The sequence below is a fragment of the Stigmatopora argus genome, chromosome 24 (genome assembly GCF_051989625.1).
Source record: "Stigmatopora argus isolate UIUO_Sarg chromosome 24, RoL_Sarg_1.0, whole genome shotgun sequence".
NCBI lineage: Eukaryota > Metazoa > Chordata > Actinopteri > Syngnathiformes > Syngnathidae > Stigmatopora > Stigmatopora argus.
Genome location: NC_135410.1, coordinates 4,218,854 through 4,231,883, shown reverse-complemented (window position 1 = coordinate 4,231,883; position 13,030 = coordinate 4,218,854). Strand labels below are relative to the sequence as shown.

General features: G+C 42.4%; 1 protein-coding gene across 3 annotated transcripts in view; it reads right to left on the bottom strand.

Moving 5' to 3' along the window:
- orc1 (origin recognition complex, subunit 1) overlaps positions 1-13,030 on the bottom strand; it is a 101,308-nt gene that overhangs the window by 68,789 nt on the left and 19,489 nt on the right. The window contains exons 4-5 of one of the 3 annotated variants that reach the window (XM_077594752.1): positions 363-533; positions 116-293 (exon numbers count right to left, since the gene is read on the bottom strand). The exons of 1 other annotated variant lie outside the window; for it this stretch is intronic. In XM_077594752.1, coding sequence (XP_077450878.1) covers positions 116-293; positions 363-533 — 349 coding nt within the window. Of the gene's footprint in view, positions 1-115; positions 534-13,030 lie in introns of all 3 variants that reach the window. One more of the 3 variants, XM_077594751.1, reaches the window with a different exon arrangement.

Here is a 13,030-nt window from a genome sequence, read left to right as displayed (position 1 = left end):
TTGATGTTAGAAATGAAGAGTCGCACTGAGCGCAATAGCCTCAATAAAGGCGTCAGTACTTTTGTGCAAATTTGATCCAACCACTTTACAAATCTTCAAATAGTTAACTACTTACTGTGAGGTTCCAGCCGTTTGCAGACTCTTGGTCCCCTTGCTGATGCATTGCTTATCTTGGTGCTCAGAAAATTTGAAGCTGACAGTCTGGTTGCTGAGTGTAGGGACTCAACTTCTAGGCAGTCATCGTTTAGTGTATTCATGACCCCTTCAGTGTTTTGGAGATTTGTTAAGGATGCCTGTTGTATAACAGATGAGTCAGGGGTGGACAAAGCTCGTCGTTTTACTGTTCGAGACACAGGAGTTACGGTATGCGATGAGCAGGAAGAGGATTTGGTCCAGGAAGGTAGGGTGGAAGATGAAAATAGAGCAGAGTCTACAATCTTGAAAGCCTTGGTATCCCAGGACAACTTCACGTAGAGAGTATCTTTATCATTAGCATGGTCTGGGAATGGAGCTGGTCCATTAAGATGCTTCACCTATGAGTAAAGATTGTAAAATTAACCCAAAACCCCGAGACTTTGAGCGTTTCAAAGATTATATCATTGCCGCAGTATAACGGAACGGATTAGGATGCAAGTGTCATGCATCACCTGTACAATTTGACAACTCAAAACAGTTGCCGTCATTGGTTTGAATTTTGGTGCAAATTTTTGTATTTCATATATTCCAAGGGGGTGGGCGGGTGAACGTGTGGTTAGCGCGTTGGCCTCACAGTTCTGGTGTCGAAGATTCAATGCCAGTTGGGTTCTCACTGTGTGGAGTTTTTGCATGTTCTTCCCGGGCTTGCGTGGGTTTTTTCCAGGTACTCCAGTTCCCTCCCACATTCCAAAAATGCGGTTGGTAGGCTGGTTGAACACTCTAAATTGCCCCTAGGTAAGAGTCTAAGCGTGAATGGTTGTACATCTCTTTTTGCCCTGCGTTTGGCTGGCCACCAATTTTAGGTGTCCCCTGCCTGCTGCCAGTAGTGAGCTGGGCATCACCCCGCGACCCTGAATGTAAATCTTTCAAACTATTAAACATTGAGGTATTTTGGTGCTATTTCTTCTATATTATATCATCTAAGCCAGTGGTCCCCAACCACCGGACCGGCACTAAGTAGCTCGCGGACTGGTACCGGTACGCAAGCTACTTAGTGCCAGTCTGTCAGTGTAAAAAATATTAATGTTTTCAATCATATATTCAATTATATATTTGCTTGCCATGTCAGCACATCCCAATAGTTGTTAAGGCAGATCGAATTATTGCATCCATGACTTAACGCTGCGGACACACTTCCTGGTTGTACAGCTCACGTGACTTCCTTTTTGAATTCGTCCACGTGCAGGCGACACCCTTTTGGAAATCCAGCAGACGATAATAGCAATTCATATAGTATCTCAGAAATACTACGTGCGATGACTTTTAAGATTTTCCTTTCAAAGTAACTGTGAAATATGAAATGGGATCCCCAGAATCATCTGGAGTGACAATGGAGCTCATTTTGTAAAAAGCATAGTACAACACATGGCAAAACACCTAGGAATAAGTCTAAAAAAAAAAACACTGCTCGTACCATCCGCAGAGCATGGGACCGGTAGAGAGATCGAATGGTCCGATAAAACTAAGGCTTAAGAAAATCATGGTAGAGATAAAGAAGCCATGGCCAGAATGCCTATCACTGGTCAAAACGTATATGAGGATAGTACTAGCTCGGGATTAACACCTTTTGAGATAGTTCATGGAAGACCATTCCAACTTCCCCTATGGGAAGGTGAACCAAGGCAAGAGACTAAGGGTGGAGAAAAACTTGTCCAAAGAACGTGTAAGATGCTGTTATCCCCTTTGTCTCCCTTACAGGAGGTGGTGAAGCCGGTACCCGGACGTTTGGTCGCCAGACGTTTGGTCGCCGGACGTTTGGTCACCCGGAAGGTTATTGATAATTACCATTTAAAATTGTTGCTCAAATTCCCTAAATATAAACTGAGAATTATTATTTATTCATACTTAATGCCCTATTAAATATTAGGCTAAAGAAAAGCTCCAAATTTCCCGTACTTTTATTGTATTTTGTTGGAGAACTTGTTAAGACCCTGACTGACGTCCCTTCCTAAGGGGACAACTCATGTACATATAAACTCTTATACACTCACACGTCCACTCAATGAAACTGCTCAGGGCCATTGTTGGCTTTGATTGATGCGTAGACCGTGTTGTTTTACCTTGTTTGGTCGCCGGACTTTTGGTTGCCGCACGTTTGGGTCCGGGCGACCAAACGTCCGGCGACCAGAAGTCCGGCGACCAAAAGTCCGGCGACCAAAAGTCCGGCGACCAAAAGTCCGGCGACCAAACGTCCGGTCACGGGTGAAGCCAGGTGACCGGATCCTGATCCGAGTCATAAAAAGGAAGCCCAAGTGTTTAATGAAAATTCTTTTAGTTACTACAGGGGGAAATGTGAAATATGAAACGCATTCTTTTAGAATCTTTTATAGCCTACCATGCTTTCTTTAGCAACTAGAATAGAATTTTACTGACACCTACTGGTCAAGGCCCGTCATCTACTTTTGTATACATCACCTCCTCTTTTCCTTGTTCCCGCCTAAAGTTTGTCACCGCCTACTTTTGAATAAAACCCTCCAGGCGAAAGTAGGACAGAGGATTTGGCACAGAGGAGACTACGAGAGGGACGTGCGCTCTGTCCATCCGCCCCCTCCGCTTCCTCCTCCAGGAGAGAGGGGGGGACACGACAAGACAATGGAACAGGCGCGCGCCGTCCATCTTGATTCGACTTGCCTTTTCCTCCTTCTACAGCCGTAGGAGTAAAAAAACCATCTGTTTTGGATGCTTTACTTTGTTCGGCGATTATTTAGATTTCAAGAGCGGTTCTAACAGTAACACATTTGCACTCCCTATTAAAACCATGAATATGGAGGTGAAAATTGTGAATCAGGGGGCATCTTATAGGAGAATTCGTAAAATTCAACGATTTCAATGGCAATTATAAGGGTGCGGTTTATAGACAGAGGTGGCCAATATGCATGAAAATATGGTAGTCTTCAGATGAGAAAGTTTCTGTTGGATTTATTATGGAATGTTTCTAGATGTGTTGTAAGCATTTTTAATAAGTAATAAGGCTATAAATTAATTCATGATTTACTTCTGACCACGGACACTTTTCCCCCCCATCGACGCTCAAGGCCCTACAGCTCGAGGACACATTGTTTTCAGAACTGTGCGCTTTTCGGCAAAACACAACCTGTGTTTGGACGGGACTCTGGCAGCAGATGGCGATAATCGCATTATTGTTTGAAAATACGGCTGCTTTGTTTACCTTATAATGCTGCTTGGTTTACCTTAGAATGCTTTGTTTACCTTATAATGAAAATATTATGCAATTCCTTACACCGTTGTTTGGGTGTCAGTTCAAACTTTTATGTTTACTTCTGCAATTCTTACACAGTTGTTTTTCTAACCTTCTAGGGTGTTATTCTACTGTCTAAGACAACTGTTTTGATTACATAACGATGTTCTCCGTTTGTCGCGATTAAATACAATGATTCAGTTACTGCCCAGGCAGAATGCCTTGTGGACTAGACGACGTCACAAGTGTACCTCCTTGCAAGTTGTAACCAGTTATGTTGAAAGATGTCTTCCAGTTTTGATTAAATATTACTAATAATGATTTAAAAGGTTTTAATCGTTATTCCAACATTTTGGTCCTTCGAGTAGCCGGGGTCAACACACCGATAAGGAATCCAGACGCTGCGGTTCAATATCTGGAGTGACCGTGCACGGCGAGAATCCCTTTTCCAGGCTGGATTATTTCTCAGCAGCGCCTGGATTCTGGACGGTTGATGACTATCCTCTTGGAAACATCTATCGACTTTCTGGTGAGTCCGTGTGTGATGTCTGCATATTGTTGACGGGTTCCAAATGCGCGAAGGGCATCACACGCGATGGCCTTATTTTGATAAATAAGGCTCGCGTCCTGGGGATGGCGATTTTTAAAACCCTGTGAATACTAGTCACTGGCGGGTAGACACGTGTGTGGTCTATAAAATGTGTTGGTCGACGTTTTTTTGGTTGTGTGCGTAGTTGTTAAAGACTAAGGAGGAACAGGAGGAAAAAGAAAAAAAGGTACTACGAGGTTACACACGAATCCACTCCAAAATGGGTGGCTCAAACATTAAAGCGGCTATTGACGACGCTCCAAAGATGCGTCTGCCGTGTAAAGATTGGAAATTTGTTGAAAATCAGAGCGCTTTTGGAATTAGACGTCTAAACTTATTGATAAAATAAATATGGTTTTGCTAGCTTAATATGCATAAGATATTCATACTACGGGATAATGTACGTACCAAATGCATGGAAAGTAATATATATGTATAATATATGAATGGAGATACAAGCAACACGGCTTGTTCCAGATACAAATTATTGCTTTAGATGACGAGGCGGGGAAAGGCAAAACGTGCTGTTTTGTAAAAATAGCGGTCCTCGGCTCGTTGATAGGAGCGAGGCGATGGGCTGTTTTGTTCTACAAACAAGACAGGCCTGCTCAAAATGATTTGAATGGGGATTTTGAACATGATGTTGAGCTAAATTTAATGGAAACACTGGCATTTGATTTGGTTAAACCAGAGATCACATTTTTTGTGAATGGAATTCAATTGGAATTTTTGTGTGATGCTGAAAGTTGTAAAACGGCAATTAAAATGGTTATTTCCAACTACTAGACGTACTTTGTTAATAGTACCTAAATGTACTGTCAATTTAATGGAATGAAATGGCTTATTGCGGCTTATCTTGGTTTTATCCCGTACGCTAGCGGGAATATTCTGGTTAAGAGTCGAAAAGAAATACAAAACGGCCAATTAAATGTTTAGCGGGGTTGCCAAACCTGCGTTTTTGTCATACTCTAAACTAGTCAAATAATGCGTCGGCTGCGGGGGAGCGCGGCTGTCTTTGCTGCTGATTAGAACGTGAAAAAACATGTGGACCGCGGGGCGGCTCATTTGACGGTGTTAGGCATTCAGTATGCGAGCGGACCGCACGAGCGACTAAATGTTTTTTGACCCCTTCCGTGACGACATTACAATAATTGGCCTTGGGGGTGCTGAAGCAAACTTGAGGGCAGAAATGGGTTTTGCTATGCTTGCAGCATATTGTGATTATGGGGTCTTGGCAAAATATTGTGATATAGTTGGATATCGGGAGAGGAATTAATTTAGTCTTCTCTAAAAAGCGTTGTAATTGTGCACAGGAGGCGAAACATTGTGCGCAGAAAGAAAAAGAGGTCGCTTAGGAATGTCAACATTGATAAGATGCTTCGCAGCATTCGTGAAGGTCACAGTTAGCGGCTAAGAGCGCGGGTCCGTTAAACACTTCATAATTAAAGAAGCAGGGTTTCCGCAATGACCTTCGCACTTATTCTTTGGATTTAATCAGAAATGTCTTTCGAGGTGATAGAAAATCTGTTTGGCAAAGATTGATTTGGTAAAAGCTTTGGAATTGGGAATAATGCTATTATTATTTTATTTTTTGTTTTGTGAAGTTCAAAGGGCTCTTAATTAAAGAGAGCTAGTTTTGGAGGATAAAACAATATTAATACTGTTTTTGAATGGTTGGATTGTTCAAAATACTTTAATATAGGAGATTGGCTGGTTAAAGAAAAATGAATGGAATTTTTTTTACAATAAAATGGCATTTTGGTGACAATTTGTGGGTCCTTTATTAAACATTGAAAATTGTAATTGGGAAATGCCTAGTAAAAGGTTGATTTCTCTGATTTAATTATTGTAGATTTTTATTGTGGTAACAGAGAGCTATAGGAAATAGCTCTTATCTTAAGTAAACATAATATGGGGTGATTTGCAAGTTATGTCTTAGGTATTAAGAGTTATTTGGTTGTTAAACAGATCAGACATGAAATTAACAATGCAGAAATGGCATGAGAAAATTCATGGCATTCGTCCAAATTATTAGGTAAATTGAACCTGGCTGGGGTAGATAAGATAATTGATTTAGGATAGGCATAGTTTCCCTAGAAGAAACATGGAGTGTTTTTAAGTGCACAAAAGACATTCCCTGTTTGGCCTGAAGGGGGAAATATGCTTTGGTATAGGTCATAATGATGACTATTGGGACGTTACTGTCGATTGCTTTAGGGGCATACAAATTAAGAATTTAGCCAAAACTTACTGCATTGCAATTATGGGGTTAATACACCTAAATGTTACGGTGATAACGATTGGCAATAACAAGCTTAGATAAAGGGAAATATCTACAACAAATTCTGGTGGGGCCTTTCATGGTGTGAAACAAGTGATGAAATAATGTCTGTTTAAAAAATAACATCTCCAAATTATAAAATATCAACCTTTGAGAAATGATTCAAGTAGATGGGTTGACTAGAATGGGCGAAATTCGATAGCATTGAAAGGGGGTGTAACTTAATGCAGAACATGGAGGTAAAGTTTTTACAAACGGTTAAATTACTTAAAGGGGGTGTGTGTGTGTTTCAATGTGTCACAACTTTTCCGTTATTGCATTATTGGCGAATAGATAGTTAATCACAGCCACTCGCATGGCAGTCCACATGCTGACTGACTGGGGTAAGGGGCAGTGGCAATTGAACAAATTTCTATTTTTAGATATGTGGCATGCGAATCTAATACATTAATTACCTAGTTTCTTCAGGCGGTTCGAGGATCTACTAATGCGGGGTGGAACCAGACCTTCCGGAGTGTGGAGTATTCCTGGTGTCCTCAAGAATTCGTAGGTTTTCTCCGGGTACTCCAGTTTTACTCCAACAAACCAAAATTATGGATGATTGGGGGAGCACTCTAAATTCCTTGATTATGAGTGCGAGCGTGGATGAGTGTCTGTCTTTTGTCTTTTAATTGGCTAGCCACCAAGATATATCAATATTCTAATATCAAGGTGGAAGATTTCTGAATTCGCTGATAAGCCTTTCGAGGACAGCGGTGGCAGAGTAGGACAGAAAAAAAAAAGAGTAGAATTTCGCCAAATGAATTTTTTTGATTTCTGCAATGGGAAATTTGGGAACCTGGAGGACTAAACAAAAAACAAAAGACTTATCTAGGAGGGCTGCCATTTTGAGTCATGGGGGATTTCATGCCTCAAAGAGGGGGTGGTTATAGATTCAATCTATATGCAGATATACGGCCAAAACACGGGCGATTCCCCCTTATGTCAAGCTACAAAAGCTACATATCCATTTCAAAGGATACATATGGATTTTATAGAGAATATGTGTGGTAGAGAACAGTCGTAAAACAGATTGGGGAAACCTTGTTGCAGAAACTGGTCTAGATTGGCAAGCTTGGATGACACACGAAAAACCATCAGGCCTTTGATTAAATTAACCCATACGGTGGGGGCATTACAAATCATTATTCAGACTGACAAATTAACTTGTGGATCCTTGTCTGACGTTTTTCCTAAGTCCATGGGCAGGTGGAGAAGACCCTTTTTACAAAATTCTACATTTTTGTCTCAACAACAATGACCAGGTCGATGGAGGCGGTAAGAAAATCGTCAGAGATGGAAACACCCGGATCCGCCATTGTAAAATTAAAATCTGAGATGACTAGAGATGATGAATTCGTTGCCGGGGGATTTCCCAAATGGGAAATAATTGGTTATTGTTGATGGAAAATGCAGCTACTACTATAAATCAAACCTGCATAACATGTATGGGGCCCCGACAATGTTCCCTCTAATTTTTCGTTGGTCTGAGCAGAAAGTCAACCTCCCTGAGCGCACTGAGTACCAGTGTGAGCGACATCATCGGTACTCGGATGATTCGCCTAAAGACGTTTCGCCGACGGACGTTTGACAGACGGGCAGGTCGCCGAATGAACGTTCGGCGGAACTTCCATTCGGCGACCTGTCCATTTTTCATGTAAAACATGCTGTAAAACACGAAAAACATAAGTGGACAGAGCTACTGCCACTTGCTGCCGCTTAAACGGCGCCATCATGGGGAAAGGGGTAAAAAAAAAAAAAAAAAAAAAAAAAAAAATCTGATTTTTATTTTTTTTTATTTTTTTATTTTTTTACTGCGCGCCATATGATTGCTGCTGCGCAGCGAGGACGAGAGTAGTGCGCAATTGCGCACGCGCGCAGCTTAGAGGGAACACTGGGCCCCGACCTCTCTTAAGAGTCGTATCCACGCAAATTACCCCTGATTGTGTAAAGGAGAAGATGTAAGCCAAAGTGTGAGAAATGAAATAATGTATACCCTGTTCCAAGAGCAGCAAAGGACAAAGCTAACTTTTCAACACATGTTGTGTTTGATCATTTTACCTGCTTAAACCTTACAGGGCATGGTCTGAAGCTGGAGGATAAATGAGACGTGGTGTGCCCACGTCCTAAAACCGACTACACCCTGATACCACGTTCTGACCTATGATGGTGGTGGGGTGGAAATAAATTATACCACTCCTGCTGAAACGCGGCAGGACTTTATGCCTTGGGGTCACTGCTTTTACCAGTGTCTGTTTTTCCATCTACAGTGGAGGAGATACAATTGGCTGAAATCCAGTATGATGGTGGGTCCCTCCCGACGGCGTCGATCGGTATGGAGAGAGGGAGATCCAACATACATTGATACGATTGGCATCCCCAGGGCGTACCAGATGAATACAAGTTGGCTAATCAGGTTGCAGCAGGTTGGGAGCCTATTTTTCTTTTAAGTACCCCAAAACAAAAATGTGATAAATTACCTGCATTACAATGTCCAAAACCTTGGAAATTATACTGAACAGGGATTTGTGGCGATAAAGGAACAACTGGCAGCCACTAGTCTGATGGCGTTCCAGGATCGTGCAGCGGTTGAAATGCTTCTTGAAGGAGCAGGGGGCGTATGCAATGTTTGAAAATGTTGCACTCAACAACACGACCCCCACTGGGTCCCACACCAGGGCCAACGATGGCCTGCAGACCCTAAACCGCAAGATGAAAAAGCATCATGGAGTAGAATTATCCGCTTGACAGATTTGTGGGATAAGGCCTTTGTACTAATAATGATTTGGCCTAATCTGTGGCATTTTCCGTAGCCATTTTTGCCACGATTTTGACATTGTGGGTGTTGTGTTATTCCCAGCTTAAGATCCTTGATAAGCCGACTTATAACCACTGCGATTGCCCCTACAAATTCTAAATTGCATGAATTATATCCTCTGCTGATGAAACGTACTGAGGGGAGCAGTGAATTCCAGGAGCATGGTAATTCCGAGAATGAATTGGGCGAAAATAATTTTGTTTTCTGCTTTTCAGACCTGCCGAACGAGTAGAGCCTAAGCGGGTAAAATTAAAGCAGCCAACGGAGATATCCCTCTCATCTTGGATTTGCCATAAAATGAATAACAAACATATAATAAAAAGGAGGGAAATGTTGGATTTATTATGGAATGTTTCTATATGTGTTGTAAGCATTTTTAATAAGTAATAAGGCTATAAATTAATTCATGATTTACTTCTGACCAAAGACACTTCCCCCCCCCCATCGACGCTCAAGGCCCCACAGCTCGAGGACACATTGTTTTCAGAACTGTGCGCTTTTCGGCAAAACACAACCTGTGTTTGGACGGGACTCTGGCAGCAGATGGCGATAATCGCATTATTGTTTGAAAATACGGCTGCTTTGTTTACCTTATAATGCTGCTTGGTTTACCTTAGAATGCTTTGTTTACCTTATAATGAAAATATTATGTAATTCCTTACATCGTTGTTTGGGTGTCAGTTCAAACTTTTATGCTTACTTCTGCAATTCTTACACAGTTGTTTTTTCTAACCTTCTAGGGCAGGGGTGGCCAACTCCGGTCCTCGAGAGCCGCTATCCTGTGTGTTTTCCATATCTCCCTCTTCTAGCACACCTGAATCAAATGACCAACTCGTCAGCAAGCCATCCAGAAGATTGATATCGATCCTGATTATTTGATTCAGGTGTGTTGGTGGAGGGAGACATGGAAAACAGACCGGATAGCGGCTCTCGAGGACCGGAGTTGGCCACCCCTGTTCTAGGGTGTTATTCTACTGTCCAAGACAACTGTTTTGATTACATAACGATGTTCTCCGTTTTTCGCGATTAAATACAATGATTCAGTTACTGCCCAGGCAGAATGCCTTGTGGACTAGACGATGTCACAAGTGTACCTCCTTGCAAGTTGTAACCAGTTATGTTGAAAGATGTCTTCCAGTTTTGATTAAATATTACTAATAATATTTAAAAGGTTTTAATCGTTATTCCAACAGTTTCTGTGCAGAAGTGCTCACACTTTTTTGATCAACTTTTCAGGGAGCCAACCTCCTGCAATCTACCTTGTTCAAGGAGCCAACCAGTGGGGAGTGTGACTCGGCCCTAAAATCAGAGGGAGGACAGCTGGGACACGTCTCATTACCAACAAAGGGTGCCGAGATTAAGCAAAGATGCGTTATGTCTCTTTATCTTTTCAACATCAAAGGTATGATTTAACAAGCGCAGGTGTGTTAGGCTGTTTATATTAACCACAGCTGTCGACACCACACTCAAGATACTGATGAAAGTATAAAGCTTGAGTTTGATATGCATGGTAAAAAACTGAGTATAGTGGTGGGCACATTGGGATGTCTTGGGACAAATGAGATATTGTTCTGGCGTGTTGGAAACTAACAGACTGGATCATATCTTACTATCAGGCAATTTACCCATAGTAACCTTGGCGATCCATTTAATGAGCACCCCTGCCTTAGTATATTCTATGTTAATTTTGCCCTTTGCCCTGCAAAAAAGAGGAGGGTTGCAAATCAACTTCCCCCGGACGCTATCTCCTCCATTTGGACCCACGTCACGAATCGACCTCACGCACTAGCTCAGGCTCTGTCCCAACCAGTTGGTTAATATTCCACGTCCCAATAGCCAGTTTCTGGAAACAGGGATCGGACCACCAAGGACCACTCCGCCCAGCTTTCGATGCACCCGACATCTTTGGCTCCTCTCATAGGTGGTGAGCCCATGTGAGGGGGAACCCACGTCGCCACTTTGGGCTATGCATGGCCGGAACCCAAGAGAGTAGGCCCGACCACCAGGCGCTCGACATCGTGCCCCTCCTCTGGGCCTGGTTCCAGAGTGGGGCCCTGGTGACCGGCGTACGGGCGAGGAAAATCGTAGTCAATAGTGCTTTCTCATCATAAGAGATCTTCTGAGCCATCCTTCATCTGGTCGCTCACAGACCAGTTTGCCATGGGTGACACTTCCAGAGGCACAAGGCCCCAAACAACATACAGTGGGGCAAAAAAATATTTAGTCAACCACCAATTGTGCAAGTTCTCCAACTTGTAAATATTACAAAGGCCTGTAATTGTCAACATGGGTAAACTTCAACCATGAGACAGAATGTGGAAGAAAAAAAACAGAAAATCACATAGGTGCCTGAACGAAAAGAGGGCTACAACCTGCCTTTTAATGAAAACAACGGAAAACATAGGAAATTTATAACAGTCTAAAGCTCAGAATTAGCGGCTAAAAGCGCGCTTCCATTGAACATTTCAGAATAAGAGCAAAACGCAATCAGCTGGAACATACAAATTTGAGTGCACTTATAACCAATTATGGTTACCTTTTTCTTCCCCCCCCTCTTTTGTGTTGAATTTCCTTTTGTTGCAGGTATATATTTATTTCCCTCATGTTATTAAGATGGCAAGCCAAGTCATATTTAGTCTATCCAAAAATGTAGGTGTTTAAATCTCAAAGCACTTTGATTCTCAACAAATTTCCAATCCTCACACACCAGACGCTGTTTCGCATCGTCTTCACGAGCCGCCTTGCTATTCGATCTCCCCATTTTGAAACAGCTGCGTAATCAGGACAGAAATTTCCCCGTTATTTTAAATTCTTTCTTTCTCCTTCGTTTGTTTTCTACCTAGGTTATAACACAATCATACTCTCAGAGCTTACGTACCTACCGGCTTGGGTACAGGACTCAGGCACCCTTCAGTTTTATAGACGAATACTCTGTCTCTTCACCGGTTAGTGACTAGTATTTACAGGGTTTTATCATTGCCGTCCCCCGGCCACGAGCTCCTCCATCCGGACCCCCGTCACGAATATGAATGATTCCCTCACATTCAGAACCCCTCACGAATGGACACATTCATATGGACTCACCAGAGATGTCTTCAACTCTTTTTGGTTAAGTTGTCAACTTCAGGAATCTAGGTTCTTAGCCGAGACCCAGCCCGTCAAAAGGGTCTTAAATGCCGTGTCCACGGTCCTTCCCAGATGTCGACTAAGTGCCTGGATTCCTTCGGTATATTGACTCCCAGGCCCGACGGACCAATATGATAGGTTCACCAATAGGCATTCCCAAATGCACACACAAATAAAGGGAAAAGTCAATCTTCTGGATTTCTTCTTGTAAGGAGAACAGACTGTTGAGCACCAGTCCCCGCTCTGTTCTGACCTCACACGCTTCTTGTCTTGTTTATTAACTTCAAGGACCCTGGTTACAATGGACGTCTCAACTCTCAAGGGAGGGGTGGGAAACAGAAGTGAGATGTCAATATAGTCAAAACAAATGAAGGTCTGAAAGTCATGTGCAGCTCAAGGTGTTGTGAATCTTCTTTGTTCAGTCTACTCCAAGCAGTCCAAGGTGTTTTGGTGTTTAGTCTAACTAAGGTTCTCGGGAACAAAGCATTTACTTCGTTGCAAGCAACCATATAATAATATGAAACTAAGGTTACCGTATTTTCACGACTACATGGCGCACCGCATTTAAAGGCAGTCTCAGTAACAAGTGCTATATCTGTATTTGACACACACAAGGCACACAATACACGCAGCCAGGCATGGCAAAACATACACCAGCTTAAACATACGGACACACGCTAAAAACACGTTTTTAAAAAGGCAACGGAAGCAAAACTGCGTTCGGTTGTACTTTATTTAGCCATTTTACAATGTACTCACGTTTTTTCATCAATCATCACCCAC